This window comes from Sycon ciliatum, chromosome 2 (assembly GCF_964019385.1).
Source record: "Sycon ciliatum chromosome 2, ocSycCili1.1, whole genome shotgun sequence".
Lineage (NCBI taxonomy): Eukaryota > Metazoa > Porifera > Calcarea > Leucosolenida > Sycettidae > Sycon > Sycon ciliatum.
Genome location: NC_088644.1, coordinates 31370562 through 31397335, shown reverse-complemented (window position 1 = coordinate 31397335; position 26774 = coordinate 31370562). Strand labels below are relative to the sequence as shown.

Here is a 26774-nt window from a genome sequence, read left to right as displayed (position 1 = left end):
TATAATATAATAATGTGTATGATTCATGATGTAATGTATGTTTGGTCTCAGTCGATGATAAGCTTTCAGTAAACTAGAAGCATAGGACATGTACTCTGTTCTTGCTGTACACATTCTCCCCATACTCGGCGGCATGCCCGGAGTAGTGCCATGTGTTGGACCCGTGACGTAGGTCCCATGTGATACTTGTTTTAGCTACATTGGACATATTTGCGCATGCTTGCGCAAGGTCGAGGAGATCGAGAGAGAGAGAGAGAGAGCCCGAGAATGGCGGCCAGATCCATATGGTCCTGATTATTATTATCCATAACCAATTCCTTGTATTTATTCTTATTGCATGTATTGACTATCCCTTTACTTGATTGAACCGTGTTGGCTGGTGTGATTGACGAGTTGACTAAAACAACCTCTGCCACAGCGTAGAGGGGCAAGTGAAACCCAGCCTCATTAGAACAACAGCGTTGGCGGCTGCACGACGCTAGCATGAAAAGTAATGCGCTGCTTAGTACTAAAGTGCCTGTTCCTCCTGTACCAATCCTGACCATCTACAACATGCGAGCCACAGTAACAAAATGAATACTATCAATCTCAAACTTACATCAATGAGTTGAGTACAGTTTCATACACCTCTACACTTGCTTCGCCAGTAATATGCCTGTGAGGTGACGACAAGTCACCCACAAGACCATCGGGGATGCCATCCTGAACTTCGACCACCATGTCAGGATCGGCAACAATCTAAGCACACAGGACAATGCGCACAGTTCACAGTAGTACAGTTGCGCTCTATGAAATCTGAGCCAAAAACGCCAAAACTGGCGCCTTGGCCTGTTGGACCAGTTCCAATTACATCACTGCATTAATTTTGTACATGCGCCCTGCCGCATTCGTACCACTTTCAGGGTGTCAAGGGCATTGCAAGTTGAAGGCACCAACTATGTACTTTGCATTGGATTTCACCAAGCGCAACTGTCTGTACACAGGACAACACATAGCTGCTCAACGTAGCAAGTACCATCCTATATAACCATACTTGTATTGAGCACAACATATGTGTGTCAACACTAAGAAGAAGAAAATCTCCAGTCGCATTCGTGTTGAACTAGGTGTACTGCATACTTCGACACACGTAGTAATAGTGGTAGGGATTTTGGCGATAACTTTCTAAGGAAGTTGGTTGCTCTCCATACTGGAACTTGTCAGTCAAGTGTCAAGTCAAGCCAGCAAGAAAAGCACAAGGTCCAGTGTGGGGAGCGCCTAACTTCCCTATTGGACATACCAGGGGGCGTCGGAACCGGTGCGGCTGGTGAGGCCAAAGCCGCACCAATAATTTCATCTTGGGATTTTTTGAAGCAATGGGCTTTTTGGGCCCAATTTCTCTAAAAAACTCCCAGGGGAGGATCCCGGACCCTCCGTCCATCCATACATGGCCGCACGAATGTTGAATACCTTCCGACGCCCCTGCATACTTAGGCAGGGAAATATGATGTTCATATCTATGCCTACATGTACCCAATGCTGTAGACAGCAAGCTGTTTCAGCCATGTAGGCCTCATCAGTACAGCTGCGAGCTTTAAATAAGCCGAGCTACCGGCGATGGTGCGAAGGAGGCACCATAGACATTAAGCTTACATGTATGTACTAGCTACATGCAAATAGGAATCAGGATTAGAACTCTCTCAGAATGTGTACGTCAGCCTGTTGCAATGGGGCACCGGAACATCGTCTCCTTCCACGTGTACGCGTGTATAGCGACTAGTGGTGTGCACGGTTAGTCGGGTACCCGTGCTACCCGTGAGGACCTCGGGTAGACGGGTAGAGGATAGTACGCGAAACCCCGAAGTTGTTAAGTCGCAGATGACATCATGTACAGTGCAAGTGTACATGATCTGTCGTGATGCACTGTACCCACTGCACTGTACTCACTGCACTGTGACTGTGACTGTGCTGCATGCACATGATCTATCATACTGCACTGTACGCACTGTATGCACTGTATGCACTGTATGCACTGTACGAACTGTATGCACTGTATGCACTGTATGCACTGTATGCACTGTACGCACTGCATGCACTGTACGCACTGTACGCACTGTATGCACTGTATGCACTGTACGCACTGTATGCACTGTACGCAGCGACACTGGAGGCGCTCGTCGCATGCAGATTAATAGCCCTTGACAAATCGCCGGGTGTTCGACCCATTGGTATCGGCGAAGTGGCCAGGCGCATTGTCGGCAAAGCCATCCTCACTGTCACCGGGAGAGATATCCAAGATGCAGCGGGCACCCTTCAACTGTGTGCCGGTCAGGAGTGCGGCATTGAAGCTGCCATCCATGCGATGCAAGATGTCTACCGTGAGGAGGATGCGGATGCCATATTGCTCGCCGACGCTTCGAACGCCTTCAACCGGCTTAACCGTGAAGCCTGCCTACGGAACATCCGTCACCTTTGTCCCTCTATAGCGCCAGCTGTAATCAACACCTACCGCCAACCATCCCGCCTATTCGTTGATGGAGAGTGCTTGCTATCGTGCGAGGGTACCACACAGGGTGACCCTCTGGCCATGCCCGTATATGCGCTTGGAGTCCTCCCGCTCATCAAGAAAGTTGCAGTGCCTGGTGCGAAACAGGGCTGGTATGCGGACGATGCTGCAGCCGGTGGCAAGCTAACGCCTGTTCGCCAATGGTGGGACAATCTCGTCAGCCAGGGTCCTGGGTATGGCTACCACTGCAATGCCCAGAAGTCACTCCTCCTGGTCAAGCCCTCCAGGTACGCAGCTGCTATCGAGATGTTCGAGGGGACCGGTGTGCAGGTCACGTGTGATAGTTGCCGCCACCTTGGTGCACCTTTGGGCACGGATGAGTTTATAGAACAATTTGTCCAGTCCAAGGTCGCCACCTGGTGTGAGGAAGTTGCGCAGCTCACGACCATCGCTGCATCGCAGCCACAGGCCGCCTACTCCGCCTTCACACAGGGCCTGCAAAACAAGTGGTCCTTCCTCTGCCGGACCTCCTCCATCCCGCCATCCTTGCTTGAACCGCTGGAACACGCAATCAGCGGTCGGCTCATCCCGGCCATCACGGGTCAGGCTCCACCTGGGACAACTGTTCGCTCCCTACTCTCTCTGCCTTGCCGGCTTGGGGGACTGGGTATGGCAGACCCTTGTTCAGTGGCTGAACAGTACACCTCATCCCGAAGGATCACGGCTAGCCTCGTGTCTCGCCTGCTGGAGCGGGAGTCGTCTCTTGGCGACTCTCTGACTCAGCTCCGGACGGTCAAGGCGACGGTTCGGGCCGAGAAGCGGAGCGCGTTCAAGTCTATGGCTGACGCTCTTCGCTCGGATCACCGGGAGCTGGCCCCTGTTCTCGACCTGGCCTCAGAAAAGGGTGCATCCAGCTGGCTGACCTGCCGCCCCCTCAGCCGCCATGGTTTCACACTCAGCAAGGGAGATTTCCGGGATGGCCTGTGCCTCCGGTACGGCTGGACACCTCCTCGGCTCCCAAGCCTCTGCGTGTGCAGTAAGCCGCTGAATGTGAGTCACGCCCTGTCGTGCCCGTTTGGTGGCTTCCCGACGCTGCGACACAACGAGGTGAGGGACATCACCACCAGAGCTCTGAGGCAGGTCGCTCACAACGTGACAGTGGAACCCCACCTCCAGCCCGTCACCGGAGAGGCCTTCCGCCATCGCACAGCTGTCACGGAGGAGCAAGCTCGGCTGGACGTTGCGGCTAGTGGTGTGTGGGGTGGCCGATTCGAGCGCATCTTTATTGATGTACGGGTGTTCAACCCTTTTGCGTCTTCGAATCGTGCCACCTCCCTCGCTGCTAGCTACAGACGCCATGAACAGGAAAAGCGCCGGAAGTACGAGGAGCGAGTACGTGAAGTTGAGCATGCCTCCTTCGTGCCCGTTGTGCTCTCTGCCTCTGGTGGCTATGGCAAGCATGCCAATGCTCTTTTCACGCGGATCGCCTCTCTCCTGGCTGAGAAGAGTAAGGAGCCATACGGGCAGGTTATCTCCTTGCTGCGCTGCCGCCTTGGGTTTGCCCTGGTGCGTTGTGGTGCTATGTGCCTGCGTGGCTCAAGGAGCATGTTTGCTCCTGCCATGCCTGAGTCCCCTGCTGTGCTAGTGGCGGCGGAGGCACGCATCCAGTGAACCTGCACAGTGCAGTGATCCTACTGAGTGACAGACTCTGTAAATACTGTATATGATGATTCGTTTTTATATATGTGTTGATTCTTCACAAAATGTGTTATTTTGCCCGTACAAGAGGCTCAGTTTTCCGTGTGAAAAAAAAAACAAAAAACTGTATGCACTGTATGCACTGTGTGCACTGTATGCACTGTACGCACTGTACGCACTGTATGCACTGTACGCACTGTATGCACTGTATGCACTGTACGCACTGTACGCACTGTACGCACTGCATGCACTGTATGCACTGTATGCACTGTTGGCTCACTAGTCGGCTATCTCGCCGGTTCCAGTTTACCATCCACAAGGCTGGCTTCCGGGATGCCCTATGTCTGCGCTACGGCTAGACCCCTCCCCGGTTGCCGTCTCACTGCACCTGTGGAAAGCCCTTCGACACCACCCATGCCCTATCATGTGCCATCGGAGGATTCACTGGGATGCGCCACAACGAGCTCCGGGATCTAATCGCTAATCTGTTGCGTGAGGTTGCGCATGACGTCAGCGTGGAGCCAGAGTTGGAACCCCTCTCTGGTGAAACATTCCCTCTCCGGTCGGCCAACACGGAGGCTCATGCTCGTCTTGATGTGGCAGCACGTGGAGTGTATGGGAGTAGGTTAGAGGACAATGTTTGATGTTCGGGTGTTTAACCCTTTTTGTCCTCTCCAACCGAAACCTTACTCTCCCGTCTGTCTACAGAAAGCACGAGCAGGAGAAGAGGCGTAAGTATGAACGGCGAGTCCTGGAGGTGGAGCATTCCTCGTTTGTTCCCGTGGTTTTTGCAACCACTGGCGGCCAGGGGAAAGCTGCTTCGGCCCTCTTCGCCAGGATTGCCAGCAAGCTGTGTGAAAAGCGCCGTGAGCCTTTCCCGGTTATGATGGCTTTTGTACGGGCGAAGATCTCCTTTTGCCTTGTTCGGGCAATGGTTGCCAGTCTACGTGGTCACCGTCGGAACCCGCCTCGACATCTGTCTGGTTCGGCTGTGCTGGCGGCTGCTGAATGTGCCCTGGTGCCATAAACGGTGTACATGATACAGTACAGTTTCTTTGGTAATGGTGTTTCATTTACTTTTGTATTTTCAGTTCGTTTTCTTTGTATTTAACTCCTCATTGTTTTTTTACCAGGCGTGGGCCATCCCCTGACTTCATAGGTGCCAAACATTTTACGTTTTTCATTTCTATTTTGAGAGTTTAATAAAACTACCCTGTATGCACTGTACGCACTGTACGCACTGTATGCACACGTCCCAGTCGCGTTCCACGAAAAAAAGAAGTGAAGGCTGTGCATGTGGTGAGTCTCATGACAGCTCATGAACGTTTGTTCCAGCGTGTGTACGGTATGCATGCATATGTATGAAGGAAACGTTGCGAACACTAGCACTAGAAATAAAAGGAGCGTCACTTCAGCAAACGAAGGTCATGTAGCGAGTCGAGTAGGTCGTTGTCAAGTGCTTCGTATGTACACTGTAGGGGTGAAACGAGTGCCAAAATGGAGGACTCGAGTACTCGTTGAAAAAACGAGCGAGTATTCGAGCGAGTACGAGTATTTTACTGACAACATAAACAATGCACTGCACACATTCTCGCCACACCGAACGTAGTGCACCCAATACATGAAGTCTTGCCAAGCACTTCTCACAACTTGTTACTATCAAAAAGCACTGGACTTTCACAAGATTCAGATCTAGAGGTGCTAGGCTACAGTAGGCGCACTTTCCTGGGCTGTAAGTACTGGTCAGAGCAACAAAAGTACTTGATGTACATGCATGCCTACAGTAGTGCCTAGTACATTTCGAGTATTTTTCGCGAAACGAGTACTCGCTCTTTTCAAATTTTCGAGCGAGTGCTCGAGTTTTCGATATACTCGTTTCACCCCTAGTACACTGTGCAGCCATGTCGAGTTTTGTTTGGAAGCACTTCGACAAGGTCGACGATGCCACTTCAGGGGCGGATCCAGGGGGTGCGAAGGGTGCAAATGAACCCGTCAGGATTTTTCCGAAAAAAAAGAAAAGAAAAAGGTCAGGCCAGGCCAGGTCCAGGCTCGCTGCGCGGATCCGCGGATGATTTGTGTGCAAGCACGTGATCGTTCTGGACACGTGCTCGCGCCAGGGCTGCACATTTGGAATAGAACTTTTTTGGAACTAACTGTTACTTTTTCACCGGCAACAAACTCACTTCGAAGTTCTTTACTTTTGACGTTGCATGTTTCAGTTGTCGTGTTAGCTTCTTTCAAATTCTCACTGCTTGTTTCGACTCCGTTTCCGTCAGGGAGTCGTAAAATACCGGTATTTTACGACTCCCTGGTTTCCGTGCATGCTGAGCGGAGATGTCGGACACAGCTGGTGAGACCATGGAGCCTGCTGCTAAGCGTCGTTGTGAGAGCCATCATCCTTTTGACATTGGGCGATTTGCTGGATTGATGGAGAATGCCAGCAATGATGACATCAAGTCGCTCCTAGATAATGTTTGGAAGCCTTCGAACCGCATGGACTGCCCATCGACATCTGGAAGACGTTTTCAGCTCTCGTGGATTGAAACTTATCCGTGGCTGGCGTACTCCAAGGAAGTGGATGGTGCGTTCTGCATCTGGTGCGTTATATTTGGCCATTCAATGTGTAACTAATCATACTACTCATCTTGGTGCTATGTGTAATTATGATATTATACAGTAACACACATAACATACTATGTTTTTGGTTTACTACTGCAAAAGAAAATATGTAAGTTTCATCCTCGCACCTCTCAGCTTTGGGGTCTGGATCCGCCCCTGCACTTTCAGTAAGTGCTCTCACTGTGACGAGAAGCTTTCCTAAAAGTTCGGGAATACTTCAGCGATGAAGCGCCACTTGTCCGCCAAGCATTCCATTTCTGACCAGCCCATAAAGCGTCCTCACGAAGATGATGTCGACGATGCGGAGCAGGAATTTACAATCCCGTCGCGGAAGTCGATCACTGCTCGCCTAGAGTCGAAGCACGACGACTTGAAGCAGAAAGGCCTCAGCCTTTTGGGAAGCGATAGCGGTGTTGGTGTGGCACTGACGACTGACGGTGTCAGACCTATGGACGTCCATCGCCACAGAAGGATACATTGGTGCTATACCCCACCATCTCAACTCAGATTGGCGGGTGACATCGCTTGTCCCGGCAACGGACACTATGGAAGAGCGACACACTGGGAGTAACATCGCTGATCGTCTGAAGGAGATCTGCACATCATGGAATATCGTAGACAAGATAGCTGGAATCGTGCGTGACAATGCTGCCAACATGGTGGCTGCTGGTGACATGTTGGAGATAGACCTGAGTTGGAAGCACGTTGGATGCGTGGAGCACACTCTTCAGCTGTTCGTCAAGGAAGGACTGAAGGAGCCAGCTATAGTCACACTTGTCAGTGTCGCCAGGAAGATGGTTGGACACATTCAACCACTCTGCGCAAGCGTGCACCAAGTTGCATAAAGTGCAGGAGCAGTCAGGTCGCAAGAACCCTCTCAACCTAATCCAAGACGTGACAACCAGGTGGAATTCTACCTATTTCATGCTGGAGCGGCTTGTTTTGCTCGGCAACGCCGTGACCACCGTTCCAGAAGTCGAGAAAGACGCATCTCACCTGAAGCTGTCTGGTACGCAATGGGACCTGGCAAGGGAGATAGTTACTGTACACAATGGGACCTGGCAAGGGAGATAGTTACTGTACGCAATGGGACCTGGCAAGGGAGATAGTTACTGTACGCAATGGGACCTGGCAAGGGAGATAGTTACTGTACGCAATGGGACCTGGCAAGGGAGATAGTTACTGTACGCAATGGGACCTGGCAAGGGAGATAGTTACTGTACGCAATGGGACCTGGCAAGGGAGATAGTTACTGTACGCAATGGGACCTGGCAAGGGAGATAGTTACTGTACGCAATGGGACCTGGCAAGGGAGATAGTTACTGTACGCAATGGGACCTGGCAAGGGAGATAGTTACTGTACGCAATGGGACCTGGCAAGGGAGATAGTTACTGTACGCAATGGGACCTGGCAAGGGAGATAGTTACTGTACGCAATGGGACTTGGCAAGGGAGATAGTTACTGTACGCAATGGGACCTGGCAAGGGAGATAGTTACTGTACGCAATGGGACCTGGCAAGGGAGATAGTTACTGTACGCAATGGGACCTGGCAAGGGAGATAGTTACTGTACGCAATGGGACCTGGCAAGGGAGATAGTTACTGTACGCAATGGGACCTGGCAAGGGAGATAGTTACTGTACGCAATGGGACCTGGCAAGGGAGATAGTTACTGTACGCAATGGGACCTGGCAAGGGAGATAGTTACTGTACGCAATGGGACTTGGCAAGGGAGATAGTTACTGTACGCAATGGGACCTGGCAAGGGAGATAGTTACTGTACGCAATGGGACCTGGCAAGGGAGATAGTTACTGTACGCAATGGGACCTGGCAAGGGAGATAGTTACTGTACGCAATGGGACCTGGCAAGGGAGATAGTTACTGTACGCAATGGGACCTGGCAAGGGAGATAGTTACTGTACGCAATGGGACCTGGCAAGGGAGATAGTTACTGTACGCAATGGGACTTGGCAAGGGAGATAGTTACTGTACGCAATGGGACCTGGCAAGGGAGATAGTTACTGTACGCAATGGGACCTGGCAAGGGAGATAGTTACTGTACGCAATGGGACCTGGCAAGGGAGATAGTTACTGTACGCAATGGGACCTGGCAAGGGAGATAGTTACTGTACGCAATGGGACCTGGCAAGGGAGATAGTTACTGTACGCAATGGGACTTGGCAAGGGAGATAGTTACTGTACGCAATGGGACCTGGCAAGGGAGATAGTTACTGTACGCAATGGGACCTGGCAAGGGAGATAGTTACTGTACGCAATGGGACCTGGCAAGGGAGATAGTTACTGTACGCAATGGGACCTGGCAAGGGAGATAGTTACTGTACGCAATGGGACCTGGCAAGGGAGATAGTTACTGTACGCAATGGGACCTGGCAAGGGAGATAGTTACTGTACGCAATGGGACCTGGCAAGGGAGATAGTTACTGTACGCAATGGGACTTGGCAAGGGAGATAGTTACTGTACGCAATGGGACCTGGCAAGGGAGATAGTTACTGTACGCAATGGGACCTGGCAAGGGAGATAGTTACTGTACGCAATGGGACCTGGCAAGGGAGATAGTTACTGTACGCAATGGGACCTGGCAAGGGAGATAGTTACTGTACGCAATGGGACCTGGCAAGGGAGATAGTTACTGTACGCAATGGGACCTGGCAAGGGAGATAGTTACTGTACGCAATGGGACCTGGCAAGGGAGATAGTTACTGTACGCAATGGGACTTGGCAAGGGAGATAGTTACTGTACGCAATGGGACCTGGCAAGGGAGATAGTTACTGTACGCAATGGGACCTGGCAAGGGAGATAGTTACTGTACGCAATGGGACTTGGCAAGGGAGATAGTTACTGTACGCAATGGGACCTGGCAAGGGAGATAGTTACTGTACGCAATGGGACCTGGCAAGGGAGATAGTTACTGTACGCAATGGGACCTGGCAAGGGAGATAGTTACTGTACGCAATGGGACCTGGCAAGGGAGATAGTTACTGTACGCAATGGGACCTGGCAAGGGAGATAGTTACTGTACGCAATGGGACTTGGCAAGGGAGATAGTTACTGTACGCAATGGGACCTGGCAAGGGAGATAGTTACTGTACGCAATGGGACCTGGCAAGGGAGATAGTTACTGTACGCAATGGGACTTGGCAAGGGAGATAGTTACTGTACGCAATGGGACTTGGCAAGGGAGATAGTTACTGTACGCAATGGGACCTGGCAAGGGAGATAGTTACTGTACGCAATGGGACTTGGCAAGGGAGATAGTTACTGTACGCAATGGGACCTGGCAAGGGAGATAGTTACTGTACGCAATGGGACTTGGCAAGGGAGATAGTTACTGTACGCAATGGGACTTGGCAAGGGAGATAGTTACTGTACGCAATGGGACTTGGCAAGGGAGATAGTTACTGTACGCAATGGGACCTGGCAAGGGAGATAGTTACTGTACGCAATGGGACCTGGCAAGGGAGATAGTTACTGTACGCAATGGGACCTGGCAAGGGAGATAGTTACTGTACGCAATGGGACCTGGCAAGGGAGATAGTTACTGTACGCAATGGGACCTGGCAAGGGAGATAGTTACTGTACGCAATGGGACCTGGCAAGGGAGATAGTTACTGTACGCAATGGGACTTGGCAAGGGAGATAGTTACTGTACGCAATGGGACCTGGCAAGGGAGATAGTTACTGTACGCAATGGGACCTGGCAAGGGAGATAGTTACTGTACGCAATGGGACTTGGCAAGGGAGATAGTTACTGTACGCAATGGGACCTGGCAAGGGAGATAGTTACTGTACGCAATGGGACCTGGCAAGGGAGATAGTTACTGTACGCAATGGGACCTGGCAAGGGAGATAGTTACTGTACGCAATGGGACCTGGCAAGGGAGATAGTTACTGTACGCAATGGGACCTGGCAAGGGAGATAGTTACTGTACGCAATGGGACTTGGCAAGGGAGATAGTTACTGTACGCAATGGGACCTGGCAAGGGAGATAGTTACTGTACGCAATGGGACCTGGCAAGGGAGATAGTTACTGTACGCAATGGGACTTGGCAAGGGAGATAGTTACTGTACGCAATGGGACTTGGCAAGGGAGATAGTTACTGTACGCAATGGGACCTGGCAAGGGAGATAGTTACTGTACGCAATGGGACTTGGCAAGGGAGATAGTTACTGTACGCAATGGGACCTGGCAAGGGAGATAGTTACTGTACGCAATGGGACTTGGCAAGGGAGATAGTTACTGTACGCAATGGGACTTGGCAAGGGAGATAGTTACTGTACGCAATGGGACTTGGCAAGGGAGATAGTTACTGTACGCAATGGGACTTGGCAAGGGAGATAGTTACTGTACGCAATGGGACCTGGCAAGGGAGATAGTTACTGTACGCAATGGGACTTGGCAAGGGAGATACAGTCAACTTCGCTTATAACGACACTAGGCGGGGCGTCAAAAAGGTGTCCTTATTCGCGAAGTGTCGTTATACCCGAAGTCTCATTATATGTATTACAGTGGGATGGGACTTTGCTCTGGGCATGGAATTTCTGTCGTTATTCGCGAATTGTCGTTATACCCGAAGTCGTTATTAGCGAAGTTGACTGTAGTTACTGTACGCAATGGGACCTGGCAAGGGAGATAGTTACTGTACGCAATGGGACTTGGCAAGGGAGATAGTTACTGTACGCAATGGGACTTGGCAAGGGAGATAGTTACTGAGTCGCTGAAACCAATGCAAGTTGCCACAACAGTGCTGAACATGGAACACAACCCTTCTCTGTCCGATCGTGAACGTTCTGCTGCGCCAACACCTCAAGACATCTGCCCGGGAATCTGCTCTTGCTCGACGTCTGAAGGAGCGCATTGCTGCAGACCTAAGGAAGCAGTCTGTAACAGACCCAGGCCATGGAAGCGACACCGAGGTCGCTTGGCTAGCATCAGGACTGGATCCACGCTTCAAGCAGCTTCTCGTCTTGCCTGAACTGCCTGAAGAGCATCGCAATGGACTATGGTAGTGCCTGAAAGCGAAGGTCGATTGCTGTGCAGAGCCCAACACTACCGAGCCTGGCACAGAACCAACAGCTGATTTAAAAGCTAGGAACAAGAAGGACAACATCACAGCCTGTCCAACCTTGCCACCATTCTAAAGCAGGACACCTATACAGAATGTATACAAAGGCAATTGTCTCCCATGTAAATGTATACAAATGTTTTGGTCCAAAGCAGAACTGTCCTGCTCAAAGCTGGACGGCTGGACAGTCTGACATCAGTGCCATGTCCTTCCTGGTGGGACCAGAAAACACATCAGGGACATCACCAACGCCAGCGAGGAACAACAGTGACGAGATTACTCGCTACCAAGCAGAGCCGGTAGCCAGTGAAACCGAAAACCCGCTCTAATGGTGGAAGCACAATGAGAAGCGCTTTCCTCGCCTGAGCACCGTGGCGAAAATACTGCTATGTATTCCAGCCACCAGCACACCATTCGACCGTCTATTCATTGCAGCGGGAATAATCGGCAACAAGGAGCGAGCCAGCTTGTCACGGGAATATGTCGATATGCTTTGCTTCTTGAATAAGAACAGGCGATCCCTTGAGTAAAGAATAGGTTGAGCATTGCTCCCTAGCATTCCTCGTCCTTACTAGTCATTACCTTTTCCTTTCCATTTTATTTCCATCGGTGTTTTAAACTTATTCTGGTAGTTCCCAAGTCAGAAACCTGCCCTTGATTATTCCTTGTACCCACAGCCGGAATTATTATTATTATTATTATTATTATTATTATTTTGACTGGTTTGAGGGAAAGAGACAAACGGGAAAAGTCTGAAGAAAAAATTGACTGTCACCACCAGGACTCGAACCAGGGACCCTCGCTTGTAGCCAGCGATGCTCTAACCACTGAGCTATGGTGTAGTCGTCATCCCAGCAGAGGCCGTTCAACATTTTCTTCAGACTTCGTAACTCACACTTCCTGTGAATCCACACAGGCGGGTGGGACGCAGCCCTCACTGTAACCCACACACTTCACGTACAAACTAGTACGCGGGGAGCCCCAAGTCATAAAAGATTGACTGGTTTGAGGGAAAGAGACAAACGGGAAAAGTCTGAAGAAAAAATTGACTGTCACCACCAGGACTCGAACCAGGGACCCTCGCTTGTAGCCAGCGATGCTCTAACCACTGAGCTATGGTGTAGTCGTCATCCCAGCAGAGGCCGTTCAACATTATTATTATTATTATTATTATTATTATCATTCAACGCAATAAATAGAGTAAGCTGCGCACTCAGTACAAACACCATTAGCAAAACTTGTTTTCATGTAAATGAAGAAGCTTGTTCCTAAACGTTTTCGTCGCCATCTCATCAGAGGATTACTGGCAAATCAACATTAGCTCTAAACTCAATATATATACGCACAATGCAAGTAATAATTTAGACCCTAACTGACTGAGTGTTGTACTGAGTGCGCAGCTTACTCTATTTATTGCGTTGATTACATTTTTATCTCCACGTAAGCTTTTTAATTATTATTATTATTATTATTATTAAACTCAATCTCGTAGCATGTGCACGCATTGCTAATGTGGGGAGCAACCCCAGAGATGAGGGCGATAACCAGCCATGGTAAAAGTACAAAAGAAAACAAGAAAACAGTGGAAAGAAAGGAACAGGGAGGAAACAAAGCTCAGCCAAGAAAGGAACAGGGAGGAAAACAAAGCTCAGCCAAGAAAGGAACAGGGAGGAAAACAAAGCTCAGCCAATTAAGTGAGATAGCCGGAAATTACATTGTTTAGCTTAACACGCGTGAGTGCTGCAGGAAAACGCAACTCAGTACAGACAACTTGGCAAAACTGAGACATGCTGTGGCAGTGGTGGGCGAGGCTTGATAGCTTGAGCCAGTTAGAATAGGAATGAAACAAAGGGGATTTTGTAAACTGGTAGCGAGACTTGTGCCCTTGTTGAACGACTCCGCACAAACCAGTCATAGGGAAAGAGATGCCTTGGTACTTTCTCGAGTTTTATCTTTTGAATTAGCATATTGCTGTGGAGACTGCGTCGAATAGAAAGGGGGCAAACACGAGCGAGAACATAGAGTTGTGCAGAGGAGAAATCACGGGGCAAGCAAAAAAGCATTTTTAATGATTTTCGTTGGCAAACTTCGAGCTTGTCTGATATCGTGGTTGGGAATAATGGCGCATAATGTATTGCCTATTGGATTACACCGTCATGTATAATCATAGTATTGAATGGTGTAAATAAAATTCATGTAATAATTCATGTAATACTCCGCATATCTACCCAGTGTGTATGGGAAGGGGTGCGTTGTGGTGTTACCATGGAAACATTACCCGATCGGGTACCTGTGCTACCCGTGGAAAACTACCCAAATCCGATACCCGAAGAAATTGCTACCCAACTCGGCACTAATAGCCACATTGCTTACAGTCAAACCTGACACAGTCTGCCCAACGCTGACGTCATCGTCTGTGAGCGTACAGTCGATAAGCGGCGCAAACTCTGTCTGAAGTGCGTCGACATCCATCAAACGCTGGGAGGAAGCAGACCGACATGGGAAGAACATTAACAAAATTAATGTCAATCAATCTATCGGCAGAGTTTTCGTGACTTTCCACTTCAGGAATGCACCTAGATCATGACAGGCAATTCAGACTACGGCCAAAATCACGTGTGAACTTGAATTTCCATGGTGATGCAGTCATGTTTCAAAATTGTATGCACAATCCCTGATCAAACATGTCAGAGTCGTAGAAGCGTGGTCACAGTTGGCCGTAGTCTGAATAGCCTATTAATGACAAGCGAGCTGGTGTTGTAGAGCAGCATAGCACAGCACAGCATCTGATCACTAGAGTACTGAAGCCCGACATGGCACGGAACTACACCCGGCAATGTGCATCACTCAGTGCAACGTATTCGTACATGCCGAATGGTATAGCATTGGATGCATCATCATGCACTTGTCATGGACTGCTTGCACTTACGGCCATTCGTGACTGGCACGAAAGACGGGGAATGTTGTCGTCCACGTACAATGTCGTTACACACACATAACCAACGCTACTCGGATGGACGCCGTCGTGTGCCGTCACATTGAAACTGATAGCAACAACAAGAGCAAGCAAACAAAGGATGGAATTTGGAGCCGCACACGGCCAACAGGGGCATCTTGGAAACCAAACCAGAAGTCAAATGATCTTGTAGTTGGCCTCCAGTTGTAGCTCAAAGAAAGTAATCGAGGACCAGTCCCTTTCCAGGGATGAATTTACTGTCACGTTTTTGCATAGCAGTTTTTGCTATGCAAAATCTAATTTGTGGCGCAAGCTACAAAAAGCATGGATCGCCTGTACATGCATGTATCGCAGCTTTCTGCGTGTCACTGTGATTTGAGTAGCAGTAGATCGATTTTGCGTAGCAAACTGCGATGCGATACAGGATAAATTCATCCCTGCTTTCCGACAAAGAGGTCCAATCAGGGCTCAACTGACTCACAAACTTGCTCTATGATCTTCTAGCGCAACTGCTGATCCACACGTGCATCATGAGAGGGAGTAGAGAGATGTGGAAAAGGATCGCTCGCTTACCAACGCTCGCTCCTCGGCTCCCGTCTGAAGTCCAGGACTCTCACCAATGCGAGGGCCTGCATTCCGGTACATAAAGACATGAGCTAACTGGTTTGTTGACAGGGGAGCACAAAAGACACAAGCTTGAGAAGAGGGTTGCAAAAGCGGTCAGAAATGATTTTAATGATAATAAAAAGGATGTGCTCAAATGTTTCATAGAAAAGAGGACCAAGGAACTACAAGTTACGCTATAATTTCCAGCAACACTATCAGCAGATACTAAACAATCAGCTCATGGACATTATAGCGTAACTTGTAGCTCCTTGATCCTCAGTGCACGGTGCAAGGTATAACTGAATTCCTTTCTGTAATACAGTGATGCAGTGAATGGGATGTTTGGTCTTTGACCACTTTGCGGTGACTTGGCTGGAGCCGAGTCTCACGTGAACCGTGAAATTCTTTTCTGTAACATACTGGCCTGTCATTAGCCTGCCTCTCCAGCCCATTCTTCCTAGAGTGTCCTTATCCATACCTGTACCCGGCCTACATCTGTACATCTGTATAGATACATGACTGTACTCACATCACCAAAGCTCTGCACCGGAGGACGTGCAGCAGGTGGATGTGGAACCAACGTCAGCGCTGTGCAAGCAGTGGAGACACACAGGTCACAGTCATGGAGATCTCCGGTGCAGAAAATCTACATGTCGACTGTCTAGCCATCAAGAAATGCCCGGACACAATAACTCGTACTCCATACTCTTTACTGACAGAAACTCCTGTGCGGTCCCTTTCTACACAACACCTTTTTCAAGAAGGATTTGCAAAACACTTGAACGGACGGTATGATTCTGATTATAGCCCACTTTTACCAAAGGAAAGTGAACTGCATGTATTGTGCAACTCAATGGGCAACCTCAGTCCTAGTGCTGCAGAATAATCATACCAGCCAAACTCCCGGACCCACAATGAACACAGGATTCAGCAGGCGACAGCCTGAAACACACATCACCCATTTTTCTCATGTCCGTGTGCCAACATAATATTCAAGACACACAACTGGCCTTCCTCGTCATTTTTTCTTCTTCTTCTGCCTGTACACTTCCATTGTACACTCAGGCCAAGACAATGGCGACTTACTTCCATAGGCAGTTATGTTCTGTATTTTTTGCCATTCAATGCTTTAGTTCACGACCTGATGATTGGGTGCGTCCGAAAATTTGATGAAACGCACAGTCCAGTGTTCGCATGTGCCCTAGAATGTAAACCAAAAATATAAGTTTAAAAATTATACACAATAAGTGCCCCTCAATACCAAACGTACCACGTCCATTTTCCGACAACATGGCTGTGATATTGGCTACTCTATTACTGCTGTAATTGAACTCAAGTCGATCCATACGTTTCACAAAGCCATAATCAGCAAAACGAATTGTGAAGTTCTGGAGAAAAAGGGACGGAAGAAAAATGCACGGACACATGCAAATATTTGCATACATGTAGCCATACGCCATGTCTGCCCTGTGCTGAGCGGCATAACTATCATACTCTATTGGAGCAGTGGAAAACATAGTAGATGATGAAAGGGATGGAAACGAGAAGAAAGACCCGATGCAGGAAACACATGCCTCGCCATTATGGGGGGGGGGGGGGAGGGAGGAGGGGACGTCTGTAAACCAACCGACAACTAATAAGTATTTGGATGCTATTTTAGAATTAGAGTTGATTTGAAGCAAACGCAATATCGGATCTCAGTGCACTAAAAATGAGAGGACTGATACCTAATGCAAAAAGCCTATTCTGTCTCCAGGGTATGCTGCATTGTGAATAGTTGTACTGCACAGGCATGATCACGGTGTAACCGTTTTACCTTTCAATTCAAACTTGACGAAGAAGTAAGAACAATTGGTAACATTGAACGGCCCTTTCAAGACATTTCCAGAGCAGAAATTGGCCTGAAACCCACCAAAACCTGCCCCCTCCCCCTCTCTCTCTCCCCGGTACATTTCCTAAGAGGGCTCGCTACACGTAATTCCAACTTACTGCAAGAGTGGGATGCGGCTCGATATCTTTATCCAAGACCGTGGTTCCCTGACCACGTAGAAAGGGTCCAGCACTGGTAATGTTAGCTTGTCCAACTTGCTCTGAGGCCTGTGTTGCACAGTGAACAATGGGTTGAAAGACCCCGTACCAAATTATTTGATTGTGTATACGGGCGGATCATTCTTTTAAAAGGGCGAGTATGGAATGGATGCAGTTTTCAATTGTACATAACGCAACTGCTCATGAAGTTTCCTCATTCCTCAGTGTTCTTCTGCTCTCGAGCTACCGCCGTCTTCCTGAAGAGGATCACTACTGGTCTAACTGTGAAGATCTGGGCGTGCCGCGGTTGTTTACAGTGAGTGCGTTCGATTATGCACGCGAATCGATTCACGAATCGATTCATGAATCGATTCGCGCTATTCACATCACCCCATGTGAATAGAGTGAATGGATTCCGAATCGATTCCAGGGCTCATGACATGAAATCGAACGACTTGAATGCATGCGAATGGATTCATGAATCGATTCAAGTGTGTAATCGAACGCACTCACTGCAATGAGCCGAGCAACATACCGGTCTGTACAGCGTCATACCCACTTTGCTGACAACCAACATGTGGAAGAAGGCAACACAGTTGTGAAAGTAGTTCCACCCTACAACTCCATCACTACAACACTTGCAAAGTGTTTGGAGTTTTTCATCCCAACCTATCAATCGATGAATCCATGGTGCCCTATTTTGGACGTCACAGCACAAAGATGTTCATTCGTGGAGGCGTTGAAGCCAATATGGCGAAGATCATGAATAGGTGCTGGCAACTCAGGGCATATGCAAGTTCTGCAAAAAGGAATTGTCGCTACATGTGCGGAAAGTGCAATGTCCATCTGCACTATCATCGGGGGCAATGTGTCATGTTATGTACTGTGACTTCAAAGTATCCCAGGTGTGGATGAAACCACCTGCCTGGAAGTTGGAATCCTGAATACTTCAAGAATTCAGGCCACCTCTCGACGATGAACTGAGTTTGAATATATCTTAGCTAGTTTTGTACATAAGAGTTGATTATGTTGTACCAATCTTGGGTATAATGTGATTTGTATCCAATTTTGGATAATTCATTAACTCAGGCCGCCAACGTTCCCGCTTGGGAACACACTCGGCTATCACACATGCTTTCACTTATGACTTTGAAACTTTCATTTTTTTTCATGCTCACACGGTTACACATCCGCGTTACCACCGGCTGTAGTGTAGCCTCTACATACAGTCTGATACGAAACTCGCACAAAGAAGAAGCTAAAAACACAGAAAAATAATAACTTTGAAACTTTCAGAGGTGTAACCCGTGACTAAGATAACCATCTTCCCAAAATTTGGTTGAACTGGCATCTGTCCTTCATGTGGCGGCGGGAGAAAGATTAACGGTGACTATGGAATGCATGCAGTTTTCAAAAGTAGGACACAGACATGCCCAAGGCTATCCTCATGTAATTGAAACAGACAAAAAATGCTGATTCCTGGTGTCACCAAGGACAAGAGTTGGAAGGCATAATTTGGGACATACAAGCATTGTCGTCAACTGTGAACTGGCTACACCCGACTTCAAAAACTATTCTTTCATCCTCTGTCCTATTTCTTGGTGTTTACCCCTGCCAGTGGAGATCCTCAGTGGATAGGCCAACCTGGTCATTATAGACTCTTGGCACTAAGTTGTTTGGCAGCTATCCATAGCAATGTCATGATTTGCTGAAAACACTTCAATGAAGAAAATATCCAGATGATGTCCGAGGGGCTGAAGAAGAAGAAAAAGTCGGAAGAAAAACTGAATGTCACCCAGGACTCGAACCAGGGACCTTCGCTATAGGCCAGCAATGCTTTAGCCACTGAGCTATAGGCCAGCAATGCTTTAGCCACTCAGCTATGGTCTAGCTGTCATCCAAGCAGCTACTCTTCACCAACGTTCTTCAGACTTCGAAACTCACACTTCCTGTGACACTACACAGGCTGGTGGGACACAGCCCTCACCGTACCCACACACTTTACACACAAACTAGTACGCAGGGAGCCCCAATGCACCAGGCACTCACAAGGCTGAGGGACTGAAAACTTGAAAAGGGAAGAGATCGGTGAAGAAAAAATTGACTATCACCACCTGGAGCTGAACCTGGGACAAAGAATACAGGGTAACGGTCGTGACTGAGCATGATTGTCACCATTTGTGTTTACGGTGTTGTTGCGTGTGCTCGACAGACTAATCCAAGGTAAGACGTTCTTCATCAACGCTAATGTTTGCCACAGTGTGACCTGTATGGTTCACTTGACAGGTACTAACCTACCTCAAACACCACACCACTGCGAGCCGAGCATTTGAAGCCTGGAGAGAACAGATGAAGCAACACAATCCCGAATGGTGTGCTGAATGGAATGTGTTGTCGACACGAGGCATGCAGATCATGAAGCTAAGTAAGCGATACACACCGACATATCTTGGAAACGACAGCTTGCAGAATACTCCACACTATCGTTGATAAGGATTGACTTACAATAGTATTACCATAGTAGCATACACTCTAGCTACGTTAACCTTAAAGGGGAAGTCCGGTGAAAAATTTAAATGTCAGGGTCGGTAGAGTTTCGGTCGCTGAGTCGAATGGTGTTGGTCCCACGTGTCTCCGACAAAGCGTTCTCGAGATATTTCCGTTTGAAAAACTGAGTTTCGGGGGCTGCGCCATGACGTCATGTGGCCGCGCCACACCCTCCGCAACGTCATAGCGTGCAGCTAATCAAAAGGAGTGCGTGAAAGCAATAGTGTCAATGCTATTTCAAATGATTTGGCGACACATAAAAGGTGGTGCAAGCGACTCCGAAGACGTAACTCCTTGTGAGAGTGAGGATGCAGCCATGGCTGACCTTCATGAGTTCGGTCTGGGGCTGAGAACCTCGGTATTCAGCTGAAGAAATGGCTGCGTGGGCCGGTCAAGAGTGAGCGCTACTGAGTTTCCGACTGATGAAGAAGCAGCAGCTATTGCAGACGAAACTGATATAATTATCAGATCGCTGGAGAGCAGAGTTACCAAAATGGAGAAGAGTGATGCGAGTGCTCTAAATGTTGTTCCATACCGATTCGCTTAGACTCCAGTAGCCTGCCACATGGTGATGTTTTGGTGCGAACTTGGCATATTTCGGACTACTCAATTGGAGAACCAGGCTCTTTGAACCACGGGCACGACTCTTCGCTCGCAACGCTACGGGATCTGAAAGTTCTAGGTCCGGGAGCTGTTCGCTGTTTTGTCACTTGTCACGGTTGTGCACTCATCGCTGTAGCATAAAATAATGAGGCGGGAGCGGAAAACAAAATTTTCTTTCTAAAAGCACAACCACCGGTGCACCGGCACCGGCAAGGAGAAACGCTCGTTCTCTGACTACATGACTGTACAATACGACTGATATTATATGAGTGTAGTACATGACAACTCCGTGTGTTGAGTAGTTTTCTGAGTCTTGTTGTAGCTACCCCAGCACGGCAGTGCGGGAGTAGTTGCGTGTGTGATGTGATGAGTTTGTTGACTACAGTAGTAGTCACTACACTACAGCTAGCATGCACGCAGCGCATTGCTAGAGCCGTAGAGGCCAGTGCATGCCGGCGGGAAAAGTCCAACTCGGAAATGGCTAAAATACGGTATAACCTCGAGGTTTACCGAGCTGAAAATCACACGGTACGTAGTGTTTGTAACACTGAATCGAATGGTCTTGGTCCGAAGAAGCTGTGGCAAACGGTTCCCCAATCGAACGCGCTCCGAATATGGCCGTTTTGTACACATCTAGATCGTGTGGCTACCTGGCTGCACGCTGTGACGTCATCACCTGGATCTGGGTGAGGCGCGCTCAAATTCGCACATGTTCGATTGGGCGTATCTGACGAACCATAGGCCGCAGCCTCCTCGGACAAAGACCATTCGACTCAGCGCCCCAAACTCTACGGACTGTGAAATTTAAATTTTCACCGGACTTCCCCTTTAAGGTAGCAGCCTACCCATAAATTTCATATGGCATTCAATTGACCGTAACTTTGATGTCTCTCAATGGATTTGAGTGAAATTTTCACCACACACTCCTGCCACTATGCTGGCCCTCTGGACATGATTTTAAAGTTATTGCACCTCACTGACAGGCTTTCCAGGCCGGAAAAACTCAAAATTCCGGCATAGTGCCACGGTGTGCGAGCCAAAAAAATGCATTTACATTTTTTCACATTTTCTTGCCCATTCTGTCCGTGCGCGGGATCCAAACCTAAAAAAGTCCAGAAGCAGCCATGGGTGGTGGAATAGGGCCCCTCAACATGGCCCTGGAATCTCTGTCACAACGGCACGAGTGGGCGTTCTCTCACAGACTCCCATAGACCGAAGTCAATTTTTGAATTTTTTTAGGTTTAGGGTGTGCTACGAGGTCGTACCTTTGATACAACATCCAGTGCTGGGACCTCCACGGCAAGCCATTTCCACAGCGCTGCACACCAAATCCAGGATACCCTCAAAAATCGGCAAAGACTACCACTCACGTTCCACTACTGCCTAGTACTGAATCCTACCTGACTTCTTGACACGACTCAAACTTGCCAAAGTCACTAAATCAACGTCAACTACAATAATCAAGCCACATATCTGCAACGTCACGAGGGTGCTGGCAAAAGTCCTGCTGCACGGCGGCGGGCAAAGCCCGCCGCCGTGCAGCCCAATACATGGCTAAAAAACGTGATTTTTGGGGAGCAAAATTCTGCACACTTTCGCGTTTTTCCATGATACGACAAGTTGCACACTGTCTGCTCAGATTCAAGTACAGTGCTGCCAAAAATGACAGCGTGCAACAAAAAATCTTTCCTTGCAAGGGCACATTTTCGGCCATAACTCTTGAACAGCTGGTCAGATCGAGACAAAATTTTCAGAGATTTTGCAGCTATTCATGCTCTTTCAACTGATGTAGGACTCGATATGAATTTACAAATTCGATTTTCAGGGAATTTTGGGTAGGCTGCTACCTTAACCAGACTGAAAATAAAGTCCACAAACCATCAAGATACAACAGCTTCATTGGACCAATGACATACCTGCCAAGTACTGAGAGTGCTTTTTTCTGGATCGCCATGGCAAAATCCCGGGATTTGCCTTGGTTTTTCGGGATATGTCATTTTTACCAAAAAATCCTTTTTCAACTTTTGATGGCACCAACATTTCGATAATAGATGATTGATGGTGATCATCGGATCACACTTACACATGTTCAAGACTCAAAAACGGAGGTTTTTCAGAGATTGCTCATGGAAGGAGCACTAGGAGATCCACTGGTAGTGCACTATGGCGGTCCGGGATCAATAAGGACAATTACTGGCCTGTGACAAGTTATTTGAAGTGCTCCAAGTACAATATCAAGCTTGTTTCTTGTACAGTGAATTTTGGGATAATCGACAGGAATTTCGGGATCGCGGGAGTTCATCCAAAATTGCGGGATAATCCCGAAAAAATCTGGATACTTGGCAGGTATGCAATGACATGTTACATTAGGGACTGGTCTCAGAATCCCAAAAGTCACCACTTACGTCCGTCATCCAGGATGCGGCAGGTGCCATTGTAACCTCCAGCATCTTCACAGTTGATGGGACATGGAGCGCACTCTCCACTGGTACTGTTTCTGGTGTCATTGAACTGCCCTACATAGCATTATGTCATGGTACAGTACAGCAAACACTACTACTTGTATCACAGTACAGCGGCAAACACTACTCTGAGCCGGGTGGGTACGAGTATCTAGCAACGCAGTGCTGGAATAAACTTCGCGGTTGTTACAACACATTATACATACCTGCCAACCGGTGAAAACCTGAGATCTGAGATCGGGACAATGACATCATGTATGTGTCATGTACCAAGGTATGAACATGTAGAAATGTAGCTGTGAGGCATGCCACAATTAATGCACTTTTGGGTGCCTATTACCACCCTCGATATCGGGACGGTCCCGGCCAGATCGGGATGATTGGCAGCTATGTGTTTTGTTTTGTTTTCTACAAAGAACACAAACCCGGGTCGAGACAAAAATAAGAACAAGAAAGATAACAAAGTTGCATGCAGGGAGAACGAAGAAACGACTAGAACACAGAAGTGTATATGCATGGCTTGCAATGGTCCTTTCAAAACATTAGGATGACCATGATAACCTGATAACGCATTAACGGCACAGTCATGCTACTCCTACAGTACAGCGCTGGGCTGGGCACTGGCACAGAACGCCAACTCAACTGCCCAACATTTTACTGGATTGCAATCGGACTGCTCCGGGAATGACCGCAGTCTGGAAGTTACTTGTCCAGCACACAGCACGCCGTCACAGAGTGAAACACCCTGGCCTAGCTAGGCAAGCCCCGCCAAGCATTCTGACAACACGCAAATGTTTCTACGTCGTTGAAATGTGTTTTGTTCACTAGTAGATCTACCGTCTGCCTGCGCAGTTTGTCCTCGGCGGCTTACCTCCTGTCCAGGGATGTGCTCGTGAGCAGCTACAAAATTGACTTCTTCACGGAAATGTCCGCCTGGCCCGAAAGGAGCTCCCACGGCTCCAGTTGACGACTTCCGTTCAGCATTCATCGGCAAGCTCATCACGGAGCCGGAGGGAATGCCCGGGCTATACTACACGATTCTGTTGACACTTGTGACTGCTTATGCCGCCTTCCGAGAAAAAGCAACTCCGCATTCGCAAGGAATAGCGATCAAATACATGTAATTCTAACTATTACAATGTGGCCAGTCTCGAAATCTTTTTCACGAATACTAGTAGTGGCCTGTAGCGTTTCTCAAGTCACAGAACAAGCCAAGTAGAACTGGAGATAACGATTCGAATGCATCTATACCGTCAGTCCAAGTTAGTTTCCTCGCCCGGACCGTGCCGTGGTGCTGTAGCGCTACAGCACTAGCCTGTAGCCTCGTAGGTCTACGAATACGAAGACAACGACATCTGCGCTGATCAGCTTCGGTAGAATCTGAATGATTCTGATCTGATGCCTCCGAGCGCTGTTTCTGTCACTTTTCGGTTTTTTTTTTTTTTTTTTTTTTTTTTTTTACTAAGTACACAACCTACTCGTCAGAAGGGGAGAAGACAACAGAGTATACAATGACAAAACAGCAGGGAGAGTAGGGGCTGCAAAGCAAGCCTGTGCTGGTTCCACCAGTCGCACCACACTGAGTGTCACAGCGTGTCAGTTCGCTGCTCGAACTCGAAGTCGCACCTGACTGAGGCTGTAGCCTGTGATTCCTTCCTTGCACTATTGCAGATCTACACTAGTCATGCTAAAAGCTTAGCCTAAAAAAACCTGGCCCTGCGGCAGGATCAGAACTTCTGCAGAGTCCGCCACGGACCCGGTCTACCTGGTCTACTGGTAGTGGTAGAGGGGACGGTTTCAAATAGGACACCGGTTGCAAACCGGAACGGACTCAATATTCACTTTCTGTCTTGGTATTTTGATTAGAAAACATATGTCACAGTGAGACTACGATGTGTTATACTCCGAGCCAAAATTTCATGGCTCTGCGATGACCAGAAGCGCCATATCAAGCAGGTGAGTTTTTGACGTGTTGCTTCGCACTGCGACTTGAGTTTTACGACTTTCGAAAAATCAACTTCTTGTCGCAGGTAAACAGCGGCTCGCCTCTCGCCAATAAAGCACCGCATACCAATCAAAACTAATGGAAGCACACACAAGGCTTATTGTTACTCTGTACTGGCCGTCGTGGAGCGATAGCAATTACCTAATTTCAGACCCAGAGTGAATTTGACGGGCACTCTAAAACGTGTCCGGTTTGGAGCCACCTCTGATTTGAACTTTTTTGAAGCGAAAAATTGGGCAACTTGGAGGCAATGGGTCAACACAAAGGAGTGGCTCAGTTCGATTGACTCTGGCCCCAGAGCAAACTTCAACATGCCAGTTTCCTTCCACAAACATATTTCGAGTGAAAAATCAACGCTGATGATCGGTTTGGGTCTATACAAATTTGGCTGTCAAAACGTCCCGGTATCGAGCCGTCTCCTCTACAAGAGTTTCTCCAAGCCTAGCGCCTGTCTGTCTGGCTCTGGCAATCTAATCTGCTCCCGGGCGCGGGGGGCGTCGGGGGCAGCACATAATTGTACATCTACGGTAGACCGGATAGGTAACGACGGCACGCCTCGAAGACCCCATGCCCCCGAGAAACTGATCGTCGCTGATGCTCATTTCACCTCAACCAAGACAAAAAGATGATGCTAGTGGCGATGATGTGGATGTCTTGGACTGTTGGAGCCACAGCACCGGTATACGACCAGCACTAGTGGACCGCCCTGACAACTTCAAGTCACCCCGAAGAGAAAGAAAACAAAATGACAAGACGCTATAAAGTTGCGGTCGTGTTTTGGGAACGGGTGTTCCACTGTTACTCTTCCGGTGGAAATCCCTGTAGGCCGGAGCATCTGTGAGTGAAGCGTGAATGACTTTACTTACCAAGCGGGCAGAGGTTGAAAATGTCGTCTCCGGCACCCGGAACAGCAAACTGGCAGGCTGCTAACATAGCAATGAGGCACAGCAACTCCGCCATCATCTTCATCTTGTAAGTAGCCTGGGCATGAACGACGGAAGAAAGGAACTCTGTCTTGCAGGCAGTGCAGCTTCGCAGGGCCACTCGAAGGAGACGATCCTAGGGTCTGGGCGTGTTGTCCGGGCTTCTGGCAGAACCACTGCAATCGTCAACTGTCCAAGCTTCTTGTGTACCGGCTGAAACTTGTGAAAGAACTGAGAGGTTGAGAGTCTGCTCCTGCTCGTGTATTTGGCATACCGGTAAGCCCGGGGGCAGAGCTTCGAGCACAAATGTACACAGTATGCTAACAAGGCTGTAGTGTAGCTGCAGACTTTCATGGCTGAACTGATCGTCAGGCAACGAAGCCGCTTAGCGATGATACCGCTGTCGAAAGGACGATTGGGTGTTTAGCGCTGAAACTCTGAGGTCCAGTGAGTCGTGCCTGCAGACTGTAGATCAACCATTGCATTGGAGGGTATCATAGGGAGGATGCACCAGCATTGCAACAAGATTTGTAGCGGCTTACTGTGTGGCTTCAACGCAGTCCTCAGCAGACGCACTGTTTCCGCATAATAAATCGCATAACCATGATCGGTCCGCAGACTTCAACGCAAACACCACAAACACGGACCCGGTATCTACCCCCACACCACAAACACAGCTTTACATGATTGTGTGGACGCGGGTATCACCTGTACAGTCGCAACTGCACACGTCCCCCTCAAGCCCTCAGGAAGT

The 26774-nt window shown here is 48.6% G+C and overlaps 1 protein-coding gene across 1 annotated transcript in view; it reads right to left on the bottom strand.

Annotated features, from left to right (window-relative positions):
• Window positions 1-26339, bottom strand: part of LOC135810499 (uncharacterized) — a 52476-nt gene extending 26137 nt beyond the window's left edge. Inside the window, exons 1-10 of the mRNA XM_065323990.1 lie at window positions 25964-26339; window positions 23036-23146; window positions 19779-19816; window positions 17442-17549; window positions 16723-16840; window positions 15982-16040; window positions 15420-15475; window positions 14820-14934; window positions 14264-14368; window positions 599-738 (exon numbers count right to left, since the gene is read on the bottom strand). Coding sequence (XP_065180062.1) covers window positions 599-738; window positions 14264-14368; window positions 14820-14934; window positions 15420-15475; window positions 15982-16040; window positions 16723-16840; window positions 17442-17549; window positions 19779-19816; window positions 23036-23146; window positions 25964-26066 — 953 coding nt within the window. The 5' untranslated portion in view covers window positions 26067-26339. The remainder of the gene's footprint in view (window positions 1-598; window positions 739-14263; window positions 14369-14819; window positions 14935-15419; window positions 15476-15981; window positions 16041-16722; window positions 16841-17441; window positions 17550-19778; window positions 19817-23035; window positions 23147-25963) is intronic.
• Window positions 26340-26774: the final 435 nt, after the last annotated feature.